This window comes from Leptosomus discolor, chromosome 15 (genome assembly GCF_034619465.1).
Source record: "Leptosomus discolor isolate bLepDis1 chromosome 15, bLepDis1.hap2, whole genome shotgun sequence".
NCBI lineage: Eukaryota > Metazoa > Chordata > Aves > Leptosomiformes > Leptosomidae > Leptosomus > Leptosomus discolor.
In genome coordinates this window covers 14,769,769-14,791,947 of record NC_141405.1, presented here as the reverse complement: position 1 = coordinate 14,791,947, position 22,179 = coordinate 14,769,769, and the positions used below count along the sequence as shown (strand labels likewise).

Genomic DNA, 22,179 nt, shown 5'->3' with positions numbered 1-22,179 from the left:
CCATCCAGAAAGAGCCTTCTCTGGGTCTAATTGCTGTTATTTTCCCTGAGACATTTAGGTAATGACTGTGTGTTCTTCGGTGGTGTGCAGCACCAGGCACTTTGACTGTGCTTCACAAGTAGATAAAGACATAGGCCATTATAGACTTAATTGCTTTGATGAATTATTGGTCTGCCTTGGTATAGCGATTCCCACGGAGCAGGACTCCTGCTTTCTTCTCTCTGAAGGCATCATATTTAGGGAAGGATGTTCCTCACGACACATTTCTGAGCACGATTATAGTAACTGGTCTCTTCTCTTGCTGCAGCTTGCTAAGTTTTCAGAGGACACTCTCAGCAGCTACACAGAGATGGTATCTTCTCAGGTACTATTATTATGAATTGTTTTCTTCCATCTTCACTGCAGAACTTCATGATATCCTTTCCCTTCCTCTCTGATCTCCTGCTTGTTCCTAGACCCTTTTTACTTGTGTCAGTTGTCCGTTGTCACTCATTTGCTGCTTTAATTAGCTATGCATGCAGGTTGCATGTCTTTCCCCTACACCTTCCCATGTAAATGCTGCTCTGCTGACCAGAGATTGAGGTGACTTTGGTACTGAGTCCAGTTGTGCTTTTCTGAATATTGCAAATGGTTTGAAATCAACTTTTTCTGTTCTGAAGAAAATACCTCTTTCAAGTCCTCCTGTTCTAGGAGTAAAATAAACTTTTTATAGTGTGTGTCAGAAAGAAGGGAAGTATTTTGCTTGTACCAGAAAAACCTCCTTCAAGCCAAACCTAAAGAACAGAGGGAATGGCAGTCAGCACCAAGACCGAATGTGAAGAGGGAACCATGGGAAGTTCAGGCTTTTTAAAAGTCTGATCCTGTTTCATAGGCTCCTTAACAAGCTTAAGCACATTACTAGTGCTTCCAAAGCCAGGGCAAATAAACATTCAGAAGAGGTTTTTCTGGGGGAGGAACTGCATCTGGCCACTGTACAAATTGCATCATCCAGGTTAAACAGGTGGGTAGAGGAAAGACACTTTTCTGTCTAATCTGGCATTAAGATTGCCCTTTCCATAAGGAGGCAGATGGACTCCAGGAGTGATTCAAAATCCCTAGATATTATCAGAATCAATTTGTATCTCCTTGCTCCCAGCCACGCAGAGGAATGCACGTGGATGCAGACACACGTGCTTCCTTGGCTGAATGTTTTGTTGCCTTTCTGTGCTAGTTCATCATTCAGCTGAGATGTTTTTCAGGTGTTACATGGGAGTGATTTGAGCTGACCTTCCTCCTTGGAAAGGTCTGCTTCTTTCCTTTTGTACCTATGTAACATTTTTGCTCATGAGAAACTGGTTTAAGTAAGAGGTTTTTTCCTTCCCAGTGATAGCTCATGATTGTTTTGCATTTGAGCTTATGGCTGTACTAACCCTTAGGATCTAAGGAACTTGATCTAAGGAGCTTTAGAGGAAGTGCTCTGCAGTGACAGCATTCCAGAACAACAGCTAAAAAGCAGGAAAATAGCACTGTAATACAAACCTGGTTTTGCTGGCTTTAGAATTGCACAGAGAAAAACATACAGCTCTGGTGCTCGGATTGATTGCTGCCATGCAGACTCCCTCTGAAACATTTTCCTGTGGAAGATGACGCGTGCCAACTTGACATTTTAATTTTGCAAAATATCCCCTTCTTTCAGTTTATTACCACGTTGATTACAATTCATTTGTAATGATGGAGTAATCAGGGCACCTTGGCTTTATTTCCAACATTGTCACTGCCTCAGTAAGTAGAGCTTGGCCAGACTTGGGCGAGTCGCCTCACCGTAGTGACTCCATTTACCCGGTTTGCAGCACGGTGATCGTAAGCTTAAGGCCTCAAACTCTATAATCCGAGGGGATGAGAGTTACTTTAGGAAAAAATGCTAAGAGGTAACAACTGATTCACCCCAAATGAAATCACTTCAGAATTCCTTCCTGGGTTTTTTGGATAGACAAAGGTAGTTTCAGAATTCTCAATTCAACAGTCACACTGTCTGTTAGCATCCTCTGCAAGGGGGAAGAAATGCCTTTCACTTGAGAACATCAGCACCGTATCAGTTAACAGGTTCCCACGGAGTCCGATGTTTATCTTACAGTGTATCACTGTGTTGAACCTGAAAGCAGGTAATGTCACACTCCCTTCTTTCCTTCTCTCCCCTCATCTTTCACTGAACGAGTGTTTAATTGGCTGATGTCCTCTGCTTCCCTCGTCAGGAAATGATACGCTGTATCTGGAGCCACTTCCTCTGTGTTTTGAAAGGCAAATCCCCAACTCTGAGCTTCACTTCCAGCTTGCTCCATAGTCTGGGATCTGTCACTGTGAGTATTGCTGGGTTGTCAGAAGGAGGAGCCCTATGTGGATGCTTCATTGGCATCGTTCATGTTGTCCTTCCTTGAGCATAGGCTGTTAGCAATCAGCTCACTGTGCTGGAATTAGAAACCTGTCAGGCTCCTGTCTTTGTAGAAGAGTTTATAACTGTCTTGTCTTGTCCAGGCAGCATATTTACAGGCTAAAACAATGGTTACAGATACTCTGTGGCATCTAACAGGATGTTGGTATTTTCTGGCTCTGGTTCTGGTTCCATAACCCTCTTGACTCCTGTTCAAGAACCAGCTGGTTTGGGTCCTCGTAAAGTACTAGCTGGTGGAACAGATTGAATAGTTGTGTCCTTCCCGTGGTCTTCATGCCTTGTTTAGCAATATCCTGAGATAAAATTGGTGTTAAACAACCCATCAATCCTGCTAGACCAAGGAATTCTTGGATTTCTTGGAGGGTTACTAGGTGCAGTTTCTTAAGACAGAAGGTTGGCAAAAGAGAGACTTGTTTATCGTCCCATGTGTTTATTAAACTTGTGCTGTTTACAACTATGGATGAACACTGAGACACATTTTCACTGAGATTTTGCTTTCTTGGGGGTGTTGTGGGATGTCCTAGGTGCTCTGCTGTGTAGACAAGCAGGGGATTCTTTCCTGGCCAAACCCCAGCCCAGAGACTGTTCTGTTCTTCAGTGGGAAGGTGGAACCACCTCATGATAGCCATGAAGATCTGACTGATGAGCTCTCTACACGGTCCTTCTGCCATCCTGAGATGGAAGACGAGGTGAGTGACATGTAATCCATAATGCGGTATGTTGGCTTTAGTCAGTTTGACTGACACGCCCGACATGGTATTATAGAGGGGGCCCTTTGCTTGTAGAGAAGTGCTGTGCCATAATTCTTTGCTTAAAAGGTAAAGAAGCAGTGAGGATGAGATCCTCTTCTACAGGAGTCCTGAAGCAGCAGGTGAATCAGTAGTGGCTCATGTTCAGTCACTAAATCAGCACTGCTCATTTTGTTGGTCTCTTGCAGCCCCATGAAAGAGATGCTTTGCTCTCTGGCCCCCTGGCAGACACAGTCCACATGACCAATGAGCAGGAGAGGAACAACTGGTCTAGTGACCCTCCAAAGGCTCCCGATGCCCATGCCCACCGAAAGCCAAACAGCAGAAGCAAGCATCCCTCTGGGTCCAATGTGAGTTTTAGCAAGGACACAGAGGGTGGAGAGGAGGAACATACTCAGGTAAGACATACTGAAGGGGCACACAAGTAGTCTTTTGTGGAGCTATGAGACAGACTTAAACCCATAGAGTCTCCCCTTTTGGGAATTTAACTGGGAAGTCCCCGCGGGATTCTACGCTTCAGCTGTGTTCATTGTAGCTAACTAGAATTTTCCTGTCTGTTGGACCAGGTTGTTGGTGACAGTGAGGTGTTGGCTTGTGAGGCTGAAGACTTTGTGTGTGACTACCACCTTGAGATGCTTAGCCTGTCCCAAGACCAGCAGAACCCCTCCTGCATCCAGTTTGATGACTCTAACTGGCACATGCACTTGAATTCCCTCAAACCTCTGGGCCTGAACGTGCTGCTCAATCTCTGCAATGCCAGTGTGACAGAGCGCCTGTGCCGCTTCTCTGACCACCTCTGCAACATTGCCCTCCAGGAAACTCACAACGCCGTGCTGCCTGTCCACGTGCCCTGGGGCCTTTGTGAGCTTGCCCGGCTAATAGGTAAGGAGAAATTGGATGAGCAGACACGGAGAAATCAGAGCTGTCAATAGACACTTAATCCTTAGAGAGCACAAGAAAGATAATTCCCCAGTCCTGGTTGCTGAGAAGGTGGAATTACAGAGCTGACTGTTGTTGTTTGGTTGCCAAAAGAGTCAGTTAAAGAGATTGCTTTTGGCAAGTTCTGACATTGTAGACGCTATCAAAGGAACAAATGTCATCAAGGGTATTTCCAGCCAGCCCTGGCTAGGCTTGGTTTTCTTCTGGCTCAAGTCTGGCAATCTAATCAGGAGACAGAGAATACCTGCTAATGGACAGATAGCTGCCCTGTCTTTACAGTAATGCTTTACCAAGAGTTTGGACATAAATGATTAGGTACCTCAGCTTGTTTTGTAGATGGGAAAACCAAGGCACAGGGGAGATGAGAGGTTAGAGGCAACACTAGGATTAAAATCTGGAAGTTTTTGAACTCAGTTCTGTGCCTGTACTTCAGTGTCACAGTTCTTCCCTTCGATAAGCCAGAAGCATGAAAGCTGTAATTACAAATAACATCTAGTCCTTCTAAATGTTTTCCATCATAGATCTTGAGCCACCTTGGTGTAGATGCACGGTGAGCACAGCTCACCTACCTCTTGCTGGAGAGACGTCAGAATGAGCACAGGCAAAGTGGGTGGCACAGAAGCAGGAGAGAGGACCTTTCTTTTGCTTTGATTAGAACCTAATTTTTCTGCTCCTTGTGTTCACATTTCAGGTTTCACACCAGGCGCTAAAGATCTTTTCAAGCAGGAGAACTATTTGGCCTTGTACCGCTTGCCAAGTGATGAGATGGTTAAGGAAACAATCCTGGGGAAGCTTTCATCGATCACCAAGAGGAGACCACCCCTGAGCCACATGATCAACCTTTTTGTGAAGGACACCACTACCAGTAAGGCTGCCCCTTTCTTTGGGCATCGATGGGGTACGGGAGGATCTTTTCACAGAGAGCCTAGAAGATGTCAGACTGGAATAGTCTGGTTTCCCTATGGGGTGGTAGCCTTGCTCTGCCCATGGCCAGTACAGATACGCTCAAACTTTAGTGCTCAGTGCTATGGCATAGTATGGGGGGGGGAAATTCTTCCCAGTTCTGGCTCACTCCAGGATCATGAATAGTATTTTAAAATTATCTTAGATAGCACATAGCAAACCTGTTTTCTGGAACCAAGTGGCAGCGAGGTGGGGGTTTTATTGGGTTTTGAACAGACTTCATTATGGTAGTGAAACTGATTCTACACAGGGTTGAATATTACTCAGGGTTTAGCTAGTGATGCTCATCCTTCTGATAACCCAAATCATAAATCATTGTCCTCATGAGTTGTCTAATGTATTATATTGCATACTAATAAGAAATCACAGAAATCCTGTGCAACCTCAGGGTGGCTGTGAATCCCACACCTGAAGCAATGCTGACTTCTCCACTCCTTCCTATTCTAATAGGAATGGGCTAGGATGAAAGGACATGCAGCTGGGCACCGTGAGGTCTTAAAGCACCTCAGCAAGATTTAACAGCTTGCCTGTCAGAGCTCTTAGTCTCTTCATAATACTTTAAATTAACTGAACTTGGCTGTCTGGAGTTGACATATGTTCAGTATTGAATCTGAAGTATGATTATTATGCTGGCCAGAGATTTACCGGGTAAACTGTCTTCTCTTGCCCAGTTCTTCTTAAATTTGTATCTTAATGTGAGGAGGTGCTTTTTCACTTGTCCTGATCGCTGCTATCTTGCCTTTGTGAGCAAGAATTGCTCTGATGCTGAGGTTCTTAGCATAGGGAAAAACCTTTAATGTTGCCTCATTTCAACTCCTTATCCTCATTTTTAAACGATTTAGTTTAGAGGCTGGAGCTCAGACGAATACGTGTGTGACCTGGATTATGCTGTCTAGAGTAAATTCTAAGAGGAATTTTGCCAGGGGGGTTAGTTAACCATTGGAACACCTCTCACATGATTGTCCCTTGAAACTTTCTAAAATATGTACAACCAGAAATAATGGATTGTGCAGGTAATATTGAGTAAAATCAAATGGCTCTGTTTATGCAGAAGAGTCAGACCAGCTGATAGTAACTAACCTCTCTTGATACATTAGTTGTGAATAAATCTTTGAATCCACCCACTCCCATGACATGCTGAAGTCAAAGGGAGATACATAATAAATTCTAAAGCGGTAGCAGAAATAGAAGATAGCTTATCTGTATGTTCCCTTGCTATTCCATTAAAATATGTGACTCACCAGCTGGCAGTGTTCATCCCAAATCCATAGTAACCACATGGAAATGAGGGGCTCACCAGCATCTTCAGTGGAGTAAAATGGCTTGATACCATCTCTGCCTTCCTTTGCTCTAGCTGCACTCTTCGCTTGCTTTTGCTCTCTCTCACTGGCTCAGCTGTAGCAGCTTGGTTCTTCCTAACGAGCCCCAGCAGTCATGAATGGCTAGTCATTCTCCCTGTCCTATTCATTAGTTTTCTCCCTTGTGCCAGAGAAATCCTGGCCTTCAAGTTCATCATTAAGGAAGGGAAGAGGCTGAGCTCACTTTACTGGCAATGACAGCTGAATGAACTCCTTCCAGTTTATAGTATGTGCTGTCACTGTCGTTTACCCCTTAGAAGGACCATTGTGGGGGATGCTGATGGTACTGAATGGGAAATGGATTGCAGTTGCTGTCAGGCATAAACATTGGTATGTCTGTGCGTGTGGTCATCTGCAAGCTCTTGCTTTGTGTCCAGGGCATGGATTTTGGCATGAATCAATAAACATCTCTTGTTCCCTAGCAAAGACTATCTGACCCTAGGAGCAAGGTGGGAAGGATTAGGTGTTTATACAATAAAGTTAACCAGAGCCCTGCACAAGCCCTCCTTTGTGTCCCTGAGACAGGCTCCTTCTTTCACACAGAGCTCCTATTTGTCTTGGAGGTTTGTTATGCTGATAAACTTGGCGTGTGATGACTATTTATAGCAGAAAGCAGAGAGCTGCTATGTTTTGGAAATTCGTCCGGTGTTCCTGAAGGTCCCTGCCTGGTTTGTGCGAGTGGTTATTCTTGGCTCTTGATTTTGCCAGCTAATGCGAGCATTTGCAGTCAGCAACAATGCCTGCAAGAAGCCTTTGGGCTCATTTTTCTTGGCAGTGATGTTTTTTTCATTAGATCAGCTTTGAAGCTGTTGGGGGCAAAGTCACAGAGCAGCTGGAAGGAGGGAACCTAGACAGAGAAGTCTACGTGCAGGCAATGTTAATGTATCAGTGCAAATGAAAGGGAGCAGGAAGTGTGGAGGGGGAGGCAGCCCTGCATCCTTCAGCTGGTGTCCTGTGCCTGGGACCTGCATCAGACGAGTCATATCACACACCTTTGAGAAACACTTAACACCTGTGTCTACAAGAGGGAATAAAAGATTTTAAGTCTGTATTAAAGAGTAAAGTAGTGGAAGAAAAAAACCAGGCCAAGCTGTGGTGTTCATTGATTTTCAATTCTTCCCCGATCACAACATGAGTTACATTTTTAGAGTCTGTAACGTTGAACTTTTGACCCATCCTGATTTAACACGTTTTCAGGATGCTTTGTGAAACAGGCTGCTACCTAATGGGTCACACTGTTAAATTATCTTCTGCTGCTTGAATGGAAGGTATTCAGGAATAGCTCTTACTCTTAGATCCACGCTCGGCCTAAAATTGAATGCATTTTCCAGCGTAGGCAGACTTTGATCCTCATAGGCTCATCAGTGGACCTTGTACTCTCATAAGAGGCACACAGGAACATCTTTTCTTCTGCTCTGTTGGATACAGAAGTAAGATATTATCCCGCCTTTTGTAGGAGCAGGATTGTTACACAGTGTAAGGGGAGAATAGGCACTGACTATGTGGCTCCCATTTTATCACAGCCTTGTTTGAACTCAGTTAGACAAACAGCAGCTGAATATATGTCATCCAGTCTTGAATAATTTCTTGATGGAAACTGGAGACTTTCAACAGAGGAAATGGGGTATCTGGAGTGCATCGAGGCAGTTTGCGGGAACACTCACTTTTAACAAATAAGGGAGCAGTTGGTTTGATATCCCCTTCCTAGGAGCCTGTGTGTGTGATGCTGACTCATTGTTCTCCTACACCTCAGGCACTGAGCAGATGTTTTCTCATGGGACAGCTGACATCATCCTCGAGGCCTGCACAGACTTTTGGGACGGTACCGATATCTACCCCCTCTCTGGCTCTGACAGGTGGGCAGCTTTGTCATTTGGCGCATTCAGGAGCTGCAGATAAATTGCAGAGGGAACCTGGTCACTCTTTGTTAAAATTCCCTTTACTGATGCTTATTAAGCTGTTTAATAGAAGCTTCAAGTAGGTTATGAACACGAGCTGTCTCTGCTTATAATTAATGGCTATAGTTATAGCCACATAGGAGGTTAGGTAGCAACAAGCGACCTGTTGGACTGTAAGACTGAGCCACTTCTTCCTGTATCCTTTAAGATATTAGCCTCTAATAAGCGGACTCTGACTGTAGTAGGACTGTGAATTGTAGTCAAATCATATGCTGGTGGCAGAGATTTTGTTGTTGTTCAAGATAAGTGCAAAGTGATCAATTCTGCCTGCTGCTGACAGCTGCAAACCAGCCCACCACAATGCATCGCACCCTTTTAGTCCTGCTGCGATATCTGGCAGCGTCTGTTGCATTTTCATCTATAGGCTGAATTTCTGTTGCGGCTGGCAGAGCAAACCAGCAATGTGTAGTTTCGTTGGCTAGCAGCACATTGTTCTTCTAAGTCTGTTTGTCATCAGGTGTAAGAAAACTCCCACTGGTCCTTTTTGGAATATTTAACATTTTAGAAGCCAATGAAGAATCCCGTGTAGAGTCTAATTTGTCACCTTTGCGAGCTCAACATAGAGAAGGAACTTTACAGTATTGCATTGACTCAATATTGACTAAGTGAAGACTTCATGTACAGCTCCCAGGACCCAAACTCTGAAAGGGGATAGGAGAAAAGTCTGTTACTGAACTAGCTCTGCCATAGATATGTGTATTGCGAACACACTTATTATTAATAAGTGTGTTTATACTCATCAGTCTGTCTGATGAGCAAACAGACAGGTTCACCACTGCCCCTGTTGGAATATGTGGGGTTTTTGCCCTGTAGTGCCTGCAGCTTAGAGAATGCAGAAACAGTAAGGAAAAGCTTTTTCAGTCTCTGCCCACTCCTCACGGAATACATTTTTCCAAATACCCAGCTGGTGATTTCTACATTGAACTACAGCGTGCATTGTCAGAAACGCGGCGCATTTCTGCTCACTTTGTCTGGTTTTTGTCTCTTCCACGTAGGAAGAAGGTGTTAGATTTCTACCAGCGAGCCTGCCTCTCAGGATACTGTTCTGCCTTTGCATACAAGCCAATGCATTGTGCCTTGTCCTCTCAGCTGAACGGCAAGTGCATAGAGCTAGTGCAGGTCCCTGGGCAGAGTGCTATCTTCGCCTGCTGCGATCTGCCTGGGACCACCCCCATCAAACAGAGCAGTCGGAGGAATAGCTGGAGCTCAGATGGTACGTGTCTTCTGCGCTGCCTATGATAAGGTCTGCTGCTGGGCCAGGTGCTTGCTTTCTGATCAGTCTAGAGCTGTGAGAACATTGTTGTTCAGAGTACCAGATGGAAATTGAGAACTAAGGGTTTCTGAAGTAGATGGATTTCCAGAGGAAGTAATGATGAAGCAGCTGGTAGGTATGTTTCTAGTTAAGTTATTGAAGCTTGCAAAGAAAGTCTTCTCCTTATGGGAAGTCTGTTTCTTAAGGCAGGCAACTGAGAGTCAAGGCTTCTGGGTATTTCAATACTTGATTTGCTGTTTGTCTAATTTTATGGAAATCACATATGTTGGGCTTTTCAAAGGAATTAAATGTATGGTGGTATGCAATTATTCTCCCTTGATGGATTTTGTTGCTGTGCTGAAGGAACTGATTCCCACTGGATGAACTGTACATCTCCTCCAGAACAGCAATGGAAACTGAGAGATAAGCACAAACCAATACATAACTCCAGGAGGCTCTTTTGGAAAACCAGTCTCAATCTCCTTCTGCCTTAGTCTCCCTTTCTGTAAAATGTGAATAATGGGGTTTCCAACAGCTGGGAGACAGTTGTGACTGAGTGTTTTCAAAACACTCTTCAGTCCCTCCCTGTGGCAAGCTTGCAACTGTGTGAAGTGTTTTATTATTTTCTTCCTCATGCTGCATCCAGCTCCCATTCACCACAGGCTGATCTGTTGATGGTGAAGGAACCCTGTCAAAGAGCCTTTGCAGGCTCTTTGGGAGTGTCTGCAGTGTCACTGGAGGGAACACAGTCCAGTTCCTTTGCATCAGCCCCTCCTAGTCTGATGCCACTCTGCCTCAACTAGACTCGCCATGTTGTTTAAGCACAGTATGATGTGTTTAAAATGCACATGTGAACATTATGCAGCATATGTCCTTTACCTTTCTGCCCCGGTTCCTCGTGACTGATCCCTGTCTTCTGTTTTGTCTTTTTCCTTTCCACGCTCGCTGTTTCACACTTGTATTCTCGGTCGCATGCGTGGGGATGTCCTGAAACCACTTCTGTGATTGGGTACGCTGGGACAAATGGGTATCTCTTCATCTTTCCTCCTGGCTGTGTGTGTATCTGCACGATGCTGTGTATCGGTACTGTGTCCTTGGGTGTTACTGTGTTGGTGGCCTCTCCCACCGTGTGTACTTTGCCTGATACACATGTGGCCCCTTGTGTCTCAATGTGATTGCGTGTTGTTTGCATGCCTGAAGAAGGGATTGGGGAAGTGATGGAGAAGGAAGACTGTATCCAGGCTCTGAGCGGACAGATCTTCATGGGAATGGTCTCATCTCAGTATCAGGCCCGCCTTGACATTGTCCGCCTCATTGATGGATTGGTCAATGCCTGCATTCGTTTTGTCTACTTCTCCCTGGAAGATGAGCTCAAAAGCAAGGTAAGCTGTCTTTGCCAAACCCCCTGAACTTGCATGTCCCCTGGTTGTCTGGCTGGAGATTTTAGCTCCGGTGCAATCTAAGGTTAATCTGATTCAGCTAGCTAATGGGTCCAGAAGGTACCTACGCTCCAATATGGCATTGGTCTGCAATACTCTGGCCTGGACAGTGACACTAAAATCTTTTGTCTGCTCACCTACAGGTGTTTGCCGAGAAGATGGGTCTTGAGACTGGCTGGAATTGCCACATATCTTTAACGCCTAATGGTGATGTGCCTGGCTCAGAGATCCCTCCCTCTAGCCCCAGCCATGCTGGCTCTCTGCACGATGACCTACATCAGGGTGAGAGAACTGCACCTAAGCCACTTTGAATGCCACAAAGGGTTTTCCGGGATGGTTCTTTTAAAGCCGTTTGTAGGTTCCTGTGTCCTCATCAGATACCCGATCCTTCAGAGCTTTGAGCACGAAACTGGATGGGCCTGAGGTGTGTGTGCGTGTGAGCGAGAGCGCCTTACATTTATAGCTTTTCTGCCACAGCTGTTGGAAACAAACATCCTTCTGTGCACCAGCTGCCATGATTTTACAACTGCTTATTAGTGCTTTTGGTTCTTGCTGGGGCCCTGGTCAAGCCACTGAGGGTCTCTTGCCTGTGCATTACTCTCTTTTCTTATTTCAGGTGGGATTTCATTACTCTCTTCTTCCCCTAGAAGAAGAAAGAGAGCAGAACAGATAAACTATCATGTCTCAAAAGAGCACAGACTAGGCTCACATATCTACCTCTGAGCAGATTAGTCATCTAAAAATACTGCATTTTAGATGACTGAGTGGGATCTAAGTGTTGCTAACCTAGAAAAATCAGGCCTCACGTTTCCTGGGTTCTGCAGCGCCACGTGAATATACCACGTGGGTGGCAAAGGGGTGGCAGAGGCAGGTTTGTGCTTACTGTTTATGCTGCTTCTCTCTGCTGCAGTTTCTCGAGATGATGTGGAGGGGCTTCTGCTGATGGAAGAGGAAGGGCACTCAGATCTCATCAGCTTTCAGCCAACAGACAGCGATATCCCCAGCTTCCTGGAGGACTGTAACAGGGTGAGGCCCCATTTCCCTACACACCTCGTGCTGTTGTCATGGTCAGCGGTATCACCTCAGTACTGCCAGAGGGCATTCCTCTTCGAAGCAGGTTGACTGGTTTGCCTTGAGACTCCTCATTTCCCCTGCTCTCTTCCAGCTTGATATCCCAGGCTGGGAAGTTTGGGATTCTCTCAGTTAACCACTTTTGCTGAACAGGTCTTTTCTTTGGAGTTCGGGAATGGAGATGACCACACAGGGGTCACCTCTCAGTCCATCTGGGTTCCCTTCCCACGTGCTGGGCAGGGAGTGGGAACATCCCCACATTCCATGCAGACAGAAGAAACTTGCCTGTCTTCCAGCTGTGAGCCATGGCTGGCACTGCCCAGTAGCCAGAGTGCAGGACAAGCTCTTCCTGCCTCAGAGAACCCAGACAGGCTCAGCAGAGGTTACAGGAATATCAGAGATAGATACAAATTTAAAATTATTGTTATTATTAGGCCTGGTTTTAGAAAGCGAGAGCCCTTCCCTTGCTATATGTTGATGTGGCTGCAATTGAAATAGATCTAATTGCTGGGAGACAGCACATAGTCTCTGACTAGATTCTCCACACAGGTAAAAAGTCTTTAGAAATCCTTGAGCACAAGTTTCTCATGCTGATCTTACAAACCCTGAGGGCAAGCACAGACAGCTTGGCATGGCAGTGTAGAACTTTAGCAGAAGACTTTTTACAGGGGCTTGGGAAAGCCAGCTTCTGTCTGCAGGGACATCAGTTTGTATCTGATCTTGAAGTTGAATAATTCTGGGAATCGTAGTTCTCATTTCAGCAGTTCCCTCTGAAATGCCTCTCCCTCACACATGTGCTCCCCTGCTTAGTCTCTTCTTTCTCTTTTTCAGGCCAAACTCCCACGGGGGATCCACCAGGTGAGACCTCACCTGCAGAACATAGACAATGTGCCTTTGCTGGTGCCACTCTTCACAGACTGCACCCCAGAGAGTAAGTGGCACAGAGCCTGGGTCTGTCCTACTACTGCCCAGGGATACCTTCCCCATCCACTTGCCCTGGCTCATCTGGGTGTGGACATGGGTGAAGGGAAGGGGGTACAGTCTAGAAATCTAGAAGGGCATTTTGATATTAGTGATGCTCTATTGCTCCCTGTGGGAAGCCAGGTGTTAACTTCATTTTAATGCAGCTGTTCCCTAGCTACAAAATTGGGCTAAGAACCACTCCTTCCAATTTGCATTCCTAAGAGACACAAAAGCAAACATCCAAAATGATACTGCCTTTTATTAAATAAGCATTATCAGTGTGCTGGGAGACTTTGATCTCTGCTCACAACCCTCGCTGCCTTATGTAACTCGGAAATCATTTCCCAGAAGAATTTTCCTCTGGCAAGTGGCTGTTAACACCTTCTGCTGCTTTGCAGAGATTTGATTGCGGAGACCAGAATGGTCAAAATTCCTTTTATCTCTCCAAGAGATACTATTTTATCTAAGAAAGGGTCTGAGTGCTCAGCAGGCTGATAACCTGTCCAGTCTCCAGTAAAAGTGCTAAGCATCATTATGATTTGGCATTTTAGGTGCCTCTGGGCACAGTTTACAGTGTGCCAGCGAGACCCAGTTGCAGCCCAGTCTGCCTAAGCAGTCAGTGCCCAGTAGATTTCCTCTCTTTTTTTGACAGCAGTGGCAGTTACCCTCTTCATCTAACCCCTCGCTGTGCTGCAGATCTGTGTGCACCAGTCATTTAGCTAAGTTGTTTACACAGGAATTTGCAGAGGGTGGGTTTTGGTTTGTTTTTTTTTTTTTTTTGCCTGGAGCATTCTAGAAAATTCATACACTCAGAGCACTGTGCACAGAGCTACAGAAGAAAAATCAGATCAAACAGCAGCTTTGATTTAGAGGCCCTGGGAAGGTGTTGATAAAAAAATTGATGAAGGCTAGAGGTAGTGGTGGGAGTGCAGGAACAGGGGCTGGCTCTGAGAGTGGCTAAGCATGGCACGGCTTTTGGAGTGGTTTGTTATATTCCCTCTGTTCCTTTAGACTTGGAACAGTAGTGATGTGCTGCTGAGCAGAATTTAAAATTGTGCATTTATTTTAGGTTTGTTTAATTTCTGCCGTTTTCTAACAAGACTATTTGATGCCGAAGCCATGTGGGTTATATACCCAGGCTATACCTACAGCTGTGGTCTGAAAGAGATGTGCTAGAGATGCAAATCTCTGGGCCACAGTTCCGTGAACTGCAGCTCAGTTCCTGCAGGAGGCAGGTGTACAAGGCCCTTGGACTGCAATTAATTAGGTATCTAATTGTGTACTTTGACTTTGGATCTCACTGTACATGACCAATGACTATCAGTTGGGGTAATTTTAAAAGATCTAACTGCTCGTCATCCAGACTGGAAAGGGTGTGTGAAACACTGCTCCTGCGTGTGCATCGCGCGATGACGCGCTGTGTTTCTCCTCCTGTCCCTTCGCAGCCATGTGCGAGATGATCAAGATCATGCAGGAGTACGGGGAGGTGACTTGCTGTCTGGGAAGCTCTGCCAACCTGCGGAACAGCTGCCTCTTCCTGCAAAGCGATATCAGGTGGGGCAGGATCCAGACTCCTCCAGCTGCCTTTGCCTTGAGCTTAGCAAGTGCCCAGCCATGGGCCGTACCAGGCCTGGGGGTTGTGCAGGGGGAAGCTCGCAGTTGCTCTGTCGGTTATTAGCTGTGTTTGTCTCCATAAGGGAGATTTGGGTGGTATTGGATGGGCTGGCTACCTTGACACAGAGATCTTTCTCTCCATCTTCGAAAGGGAGATGTTGCTCTTCCATGATGAACTATTGTGCACCAACTGGCATTACAGGTGCTTCTCTTTGGGTGAAAGAGTGGAAATGCCCCTGTGGATCAGCTGATTTGTTGACTTTAATGAATGTATTTGGGTTTGTGGCTTATTTTTCTGGGAATAACTGAAAGTCTGGGGAGATTAATCCTAAATTCATGTCCCAGCTCAGGACTTCTCTACCAGCGAGGTAGATAGAGGGGGCATGGCGCAGCGCAGCATGACTTTACAAGCTGAAGACTGCAGTGAGACATAGTTTCTCCTCTGGGATGAGGACTTTTGCTAATGCCCCTGTGCTGTCCTTGCAGCATAGCACTGGACCCTCTCTACCCATCTCGCTGCTCCTGGGAGACTTTTGGCTATGCCACCAGCACCACCATGACTCATGTCTCTGATGAGCTCACCCCACTGCAGCTCTCAGGGCAGCTCAACAGCCTGCCTTGCTCCATGTCCTTCCGCCAAGAAGAGAGTACCAGCATCATCAGGCTTATAGAGCAGGTAAGTCAGGCATTTCCCCTCTCTAGCACTTGCCCATCTGCCTGCAGCTCATGAAGAGCAAAGCCAGGAGCTCGTGAGCACTCTTGCTGAGGTGCCCACAACAAGCTGCCAGCACGAGCTTTGCTCGTGTCTCCCGTCCTTTGTTCAGGAAGCACAAAAGAGATCCTCTTCCTGCCTGGCCGTACCTGCCCAAGGTATAGGGGATAGTTTGGGAATGGTGCCTTGTGGCACCAGACCATGAATATTGCTCAACTGGATAAAGTAGAAGCTTGCAGGCATCCCTAGCCAGACAACAATGCAGTGCTGGGGAGAAGCGTTACCCCAGAAAAGCGACGGGGATTAAACAAACTTACCCTTGCCTGAATTCTGCCTTTCTTCGCCAACCTCTGCATCTAGGCAAGAGACTATAGCCCTTTTGCAAGCCCTTTTGCTTACAATATGTCCAGATCCTCTCCCCTCCCACTTCCCCTGCAGGCCACATGTTCTGCCCCTGCCTGCCAATAATTGCTCTTGGCTGATAACTGCTCCCATCACAGCGAGGGCTCTGAGGGCTTGTGCTTCCTTCCAGGCCAGGCATGCAACGTATGGGATCCGCAAGTGTTTCCTCTTCCTGCTGCAGTGCCAGCTGACCTTGGTTGTCATTCAGGTGAGTCCTGGCCTGGCTGGGGACAGCATTTAACTCAGAGGACAGGAGTGCTAGCACAGATACGGGTGACTGCAGTGGGGCAGCCTTGCAAGAGAGGAAGGTGGCCTTCAGTCAGGTTTACACAGTGTATTTGGGGAAGTTACAGATGGAGACTGTGTGATCTCAGCCTGCATTGCCCCTTCTCCCCGACCCTCCTGCAGGAGTTTCTTTTAAAAAGGCTTTTTCACTGGTGAAAAACATCCCCTGCAGCACCTGCCCCAGCAGCCTGGAACATGTGGAGGGGCTGTGCAGTGGCACCCTAGTTACCAGCTCATCCCAGTGTTTTGAGGGAGGACAGTGGCATCTTGGGTGACAAGACTGTCCTAGCACTGCTCACACTCTTCACTCTGGATTGTTCCTGTCCAGTTCCTCTCCTGCCTGGTGCAGCTGCCCCCCATCCTCAGTACCACAGACATCGTGTGGCTCTCCTGTTTCTGCTACCCACTGCTCAGGTGAGTCTGTCAGACAGGGTGGAATTTCCTGCCTCCCTGCCCAGACCAGTCCCCCACCTCACTGGGTCCGTGTTAAAAGAAAGCTGACATCACCCACAGCATGCTAAGAAGGCTGCAAAGATTCTTCCAAGCTCCTGCTTTGACAAGGTGCTTGGAAACACAGATAGAGGCATTTGTGTACTGCTGTGTTAGCCCTGCCTGTTTTCTGGGAGCTGCTGTTATCTTGCAGCTTGAACTTCCTGCAAAAATCATCTTCTAATCCTAATACTATTGCACTGGCTGGAGTGTGATGGAGAGCCTAGGGTGTCAGGCAGAGGCCAAGGTAGCATGGGTGGGTTTTCCCCCATCACACATTTGGAGGTGACCTCTCTCCCTGTCTGCACCTGTCATAAATGACACCTTTTAAAGCATATGCTCAAGGCAGTGGCCAGGTGAGCGCCAATGCTCCAAGCAGTCTGAGGAGGTTATTTGGGTTCAAATGTTAGACATAGACAAAAAAAGAGTAATAGTTCTGGTGCCTGAACTTGTTACTGAGAGGCTAACTTACCTTTCTCCAGCATCTCCCTCCTGGGCAAGCCTCCCCACAGCTCCATCATGACCATGGCAACAGGAAAAAACTTGACTTCCATTCCTAAGAAGGTAGGTGGCCCATCAGATTAAAGTTGTCCGCATATTTTTCTCTTCTACTTTGTCCCAGCGTTGATGCATAGCAGACACCCTGTGCCTTCCCAGCTCGCTTCGTAAATTGATCCATGGCATGAGCCGTGCTGTCCAAAAGCCTGGCACGGACAGGAAGGGGATCCCTGAGTGCCAGCATGCCCACAGGGCAGATCCACAGTGCAGCATCTCACCTGTACTACAGCTTGTCTTTTGCAGCCACTGATTCCCTGATGGTTCACGTGGGGGAGGTTGGGCCGGTGACATGCCCGTGTCATCCTCCTGCCTCTCCCTCCTTCACAGACTCAGCACTACTTCCTCTTCTGCTTCTTGCTGAAATTCAGCCTGACCATCTGCTCCTGCATCATCTGCTTCGGGTTTACACTGCACGAGTCCTGCAAAGAGGTGAACACTACCAGCCTCAATCTCACCGCCTGCTCCTCCATCATGCTGCACAGGTGAGGAACCGAGCCTGGCACACACCCCGCTCACCCTGCAGGGCCTGTTGCTCTTGCCTTGCCCAGGTAGAACTGATTCTGTTCTAACAAGCTTCAGACTCTTGTATGATCCAGCTATAATGGCTATACAGAGGGCTGGGTGCTCTCCTTGTAGCCTTGACAATTGCATCTTTGCTCAGTGTTGCCTCCTGGTACTAGGAAAGCCTGACTCCAAGCTCACACTTAATTCTCTGAGCTATAAGACAAGGACATAGTCCTGGTGGGAGCAGGTCAGACAGTAAATCCCAACTATTGACTTCTTTCCTCTCACTTACTAGCAATGCTGATGGTGCTCCTGACTGGTTTGGGACATTTTCCAATGCTCTTCTTGTAGCCCAGAAGCTCTCAGCTGGCCTGATCGTTTTACACACAGGTAAGTCCCTGTTCCCAGGCACCCCCATTCCCCATTCTGGGGGAAAACTTGCCTCTTTTGCCTCTTTCTTTGCCCCCTATGCCAGAGCACAAACTCCCTAGTAGAAGCAGACACTGCAGTGGCCTCTCAGCACAGACCCGTTATCTTACTAAACACTGCCCTAACAGGTTAAAGGCAGCATCTTCAGAGCTGATTTTGCTTCCTACCAGCCTGATGAAGCAGTGATTCCTTTCCAGTCTTGCCAGAAGAGCGGCATCCCTCTTTGCCTTCTTGCAATTCAGTTAGCAGCATCCTGCAGCTCTCCAAAAACATTCCCTGCCTCAAAAGCCCTTCTATGCCCACTGCCATTTTGCAAAGCACCCCACTTCCTTCCCCCAAACACTGCTGGTGCAGCTATGGCTACCTGGGAGCTCGAACCTTTTTTAAACCCTCCGGAGGGGCGGGAAGCCAGCGTCTGGCTGACCCTCATTGCCTGCACATGGTTGCCTGGCAAAGTAGGTCCAGCTGCTCTCTGCCACCCTTAAAGGGTCTCTGCTTCCTTCCCACCATGTCCTGTGGTGCTGGGCCTTGGTGCGTTGCATGTTGAGGTGTGCAGGGTGTCTGGGCCAACAGAAATGCTTCCAGATTTCAGAGCCAGCCCTGCTTTGGGGACAGATAGCGTGCGTTACTGTTTTATCCCCAGGCAGGGATGCTCTGCCTGGCAGGTGGGAAATGCTGTTTTGAAGAGCCCACGCAAAAGCTGAACAAATGCTCTGTCCTGTACAGAACGGCTCTGGGTCTCTGGCTAAATATTTTTCTCTGGGCTGGAGCTTTCCACTGGTGCAGGCCTGCAGTGACTCAGAGACAAGGGCACACCCCCTCCCCGCTCCCTAATTCTGGTCCTTTGCCTGATCTGTTTTGGCATACCAGGCTGCAAACCAACCTTGCCATCCCCACAGCAAGTAATCCTGTGCAGTACTACTGCTGCACTCCCCCCCCTGCCCCACGTATTTGGGGACTTGGGATTGCTGTGGGGAGTCTGGTCTGAAAGGAGCTTGAATGAAAGGTTGGTTTCAGGGACATGAACCCCATATCCCTTTGGAGCAGTAGCTGTTGGTGTGTATTGTAAAGTGGTGTGTCTGAGTGCGATGCTACATAACCCCCTCTTCCATCTGCCCCCACAGTGTTCATATCCATCACCCACGTCCATCGCACCAAGCCGTTGTGGAAGAAGAGCCCCCTCTCCAACCGGTGGTGGACGCTCACTGTGGCTGTTGTGTGAGTATCCCCAGGCCCTGATGAGGCATTCCAGAACGCTGGAGGAAGGAGGGCTCTAGACCTGCTCCAGCACCAGTTTGCTGGTGCTGAGGAAAATGATAGTACATGACACTTGTTCTCCACTGCTGAATTGGGGAAGGGTCTTTGTGGGGAACTCGGGAACGTTAACTGTGGGCCCGAACACTGATCTGCAGATCCAGGGAAGATTGTTAGCTCTGCTGACAATTTGCTGTGTCTGTTTCTGATCTTAGATTGCTGGGGCAAGTGGCACAGACTGTGCTGGACCTGAAACTCTGGAAAAACCTCAATTCTTCATTGACCTTTAACCACGTTTCCATCTCCCCGGTCTCATGGCTCCTGGGTTTTCTTTCCTTGGTCCTTGTGGTTATCATCAATGAGATTGTCAAGCTGCATGAAATCAGGTATGGGGGTAGTAGGGGAGATGGGGAGAAGGAGCTGGAGCCTCACTCCAGCCTGCCCTTGAGCTGCAGAAAAACGAAGCAGAGGGAACAGGGTGGGGAATAAAAAGGAAAAGATGATTGCATTGTGTAAATTACCTGGCTATTGTGTGCAAGCTCATGTCCCACCTCTCTAGGAGGAAAGAGGGTCATGGAAGGGCAGTGGCAGTGATTGGGATCAGGAAGGGAGACCAAAATTTCCTTATCTCAAACCAATGAGAGGGAGACAGCCAAGCTCTATCAAATACCAGTATGGAATGGGAGAGGGCTGTTCTCTCCATCTCGTCCCATGAGGACAGAGAGGCATTGAATCACAGCAGAGGAAATACGTCTTCACACAGTGCCTGGACTGTGGGACTCGTTTTCACGGGAAGTGGCTGAAGCCAAGAATTAGAAGCAGGCAAAGCGACTGGAGCACAGGGAGCAGCCAGAGCTGGGAGTTAACGCTAACGAGCATTGATTCAGGAAATGGGTTGGTGAGGAAAAGCAGCGGGGATTACAGGGAACCCTGATGGCCAGAGCCACTGTCATTGTCCCTGGGAAGGATTTCGGGACCTTTCTCTGTGGTGGCCCTGGAGATGGGGGGTAGGACTGAGACCATGGGTTGCTCTCTGGATTAGATTCCCTTCCCAGGTACCACAGGGCCCAGGCCAGGGGCTTCCTTGCTTCTTGGGGCTGTGCAGCTCAGGAATTGCAGTAGGACAGCCTTGCTTGCCTTTCACCCCTAACCACACATTGACTCTCTTCTTTCTTCTGCCCTCTCCAGGGTCCGGGTCCGTTACCAAAAGAGGCAGAAGTTGCAGTTTGAAACAAAGCTGGGGATGAATTCGCCATTTTAAATACTCCCAGCTCAAGTTCCCTGGAGCCAGGGCCACACAGCTGCATCCTGCACTGGGAGAGTGGCTGCACCAAAGGCTCAGGGAGCTTTCCCTCGCACATGCAAACCGGACAGCCTCCTTGCAAAACGACATCAGCACCTTCCAGGGGGCCCCAGGCAGGGTACTGCTATCAGGATCCCCCAGCAGGTATGCAGCCCCTCCCCAGCCTGCTAGGGTACTCTCAAGGGAGCCTGCAAGCTCTGGTGGCTGTTCAGGCCGCTCTTCCTTTATTTATTTATTACTAGAGGTTTTTGTTAGTATCATGGTGATGCTGAAATGAAGTGACTCCTTCCCTCTGTGTGAGCAGATGGGTTTCCTGGAACTGGCAGGAGAATCTAGGGCCAGCAGGGGAGACACAGGGCTACTGAAGCAAGAGGTCGCTATTGGAACCCATTTTGGTTTTCCATCTCTGCCTGCTCTCCTGGATGATGTGTGCACGCGTGCCTGTGCATGCCCTCACCCACCTCCCTGCCCCTGGCTCCTGGAGCAAAGGAGACATCTCTCTTGCAGCTCTAGGAGCGCTGGGTGCCAGGTGAGGACTGGAGCTCACATTCCCAAGGGGACGCTGGGAAGGGTCTGTGGCAGGGTGCTGGGAAAGCCCCCGCGATGGCCAGGCTGTGCCAGGCCTGCCCTCTAGCGTTGATGCTGTAGCCACATGCCGGCTGTTGAGTGCTTCAAGAGGAGAGGGATAAGACAGGGCTTTAAGAAAAGCTGTCTGCATTTGACCCTAGTGATCTGGTGCAGGGGGAGTCAGGAGGGCAGCTCTGCCTGCTTGCAGGGAGTCAGCAAGGCTCAGCTTCCTCCAGCCCTGTTGAACCGGCTCTTATCTGCTTTAACAACCCCCAGAGAGGTTTATAACTGTCCTCATTTTTGTGATGCAAATTGCTTTTCTGCTTCAGTAAAATGTCTGCTTGAGAGGGCCATAGCTAGAGATAAAACCCGAGACCTTCCTATCCTGCCGTGGAGGGAGGGGGACATCCTTCCAGGGAGCATATCTGCATCTTGCACTTGTGACTAACGTGGAGCTGGTGGACGGCTCCTTTCCCAGTCCTGGGATTGTGCTGCATCCAGTACTTGCTCTCCAAGGTACAGGGAAACCCCCCTCGTCGTGTCTTTCTGTGCTAGTGGTTGGAAGTTTCCCCTCCATGCTGCTGCCCTCACATCTGTTCCCTGTTTTCCTGGAGGTCTGGTCTTCGTTTGACTTGGGGAAACCTTCCCCTGAGGGCTGCTGCAAACTGTGATTTGCCCCGATGCGGCACACATGCTCTTGAGCTCTGAACAGACCCCAGCTGTACTGGGAACACTGGTGCCGTTTGGGGCTGACAGTCGAGGGCCACACAGGAGCGCACGGGCTTGGCTACCGGAATATTTGCAGCTCATGGAGATGTTGCTTCCCTCCCTAGTTCTAAAAGCTGGCTAAAGCTGGTAGATCCTGGCACTGGTCTTGCTCCCAATATTAACACTACAATACACGGCTGTTACTTCCCTCTTGGTACCCGAGACCAACAAGTG

The 22,179-nt window shown here is 48.0% G+C and overlaps 1 protein-coding gene across 4 annotated transcripts in view; it reads left to right on the top strand.

Moving 5' to 3' along the window:
• The window catches only part of TMEM94 (transmembrane protein 94), a 42,379-nt gene extending 21,231 nt beyond the window's left edge, over window positions 1-21,148 (top strand). For 2 of the 4 annotated variants that reach the window (XM_086473869.1, XM_086473870.1), the window contains 22 exons: window positions 308-364; window positions 2,232-2,336; window positions 2,953-3,117; window positions 3,366-3,575; window positions 3,744-4,059; window positions 4,808-4,981; window positions 8,191-8,293; window positions 9,391-9,608; window positions 10,848-11,029; window positions 11,230-11,368; window positions 11,997-12,112; window positions 12,989-13,088; window positions 14,566-14,674; window positions 15,221-15,410; window positions 15,979-16,056; window positions 16,462-16,547; window positions 17,105-17,186; window positions 17,508-17,662; window positions 17,980-18,074; window positions 19,238-19,331; window positions 19,583-19,753; window positions 20,556-21,148. In XM_086473869.1, the coding sequence (XP_086329995.1) occupies window positions 308-364; window positions 2,232-2,336; window positions 2,953-3,117; window positions 3,366-3,575; window positions 3,744-4,059; window positions 4,808-4,981; window positions 8,191-8,293; window positions 9,391-9,608; window positions 10,848-11,029; window positions 11,230-11,368; window positions 11,997-12,112; window positions 12,989-13,088; window positions 14,566-14,674; window positions 15,221-15,410; window positions 15,979-16,056; window positions 16,462-16,547; window positions 17,105-17,186; window positions 17,508-17,662; window positions 17,980-18,074; window positions 19,238-19,331; window positions 19,583-19,753; window positions 20,556-20,628 (3,018 nt within the window). In that variant the 3' untranslated portion in view covers window positions 20,629-21,148. The remainder of the gene's footprint in view (window positions 1-307; window positions 365-2,231; window positions 2,337-2,952; window positions 3,118-3,365; window positions 3,576-3,743; window positions 4,060-4,807; window positions 4,982-8,190; window positions 8,294-9,390; window positions 9,609-10,847; window positions 11,030-11,229; window positions 11,369-11,996; window positions 12,113-12,988; window positions 13,089-14,565; window positions 14,675-15,220; window positions 15,411-15,978; window positions 16,057-16,461; window positions 16,548-17,104; window positions 17,187-17,507; window positions 17,663-17,979; window positions 18,075-19,237; window positions 19,332-19,582; window positions 19,754-20,555) is intronic. The other 2 variants (XM_086473872.1, XM_086473871.1) reach the window with 2 other exon arrangements.
• The last annotated feature ends 1,031 nt before the right edge of the window (window positions 21,149-22,179 follow it).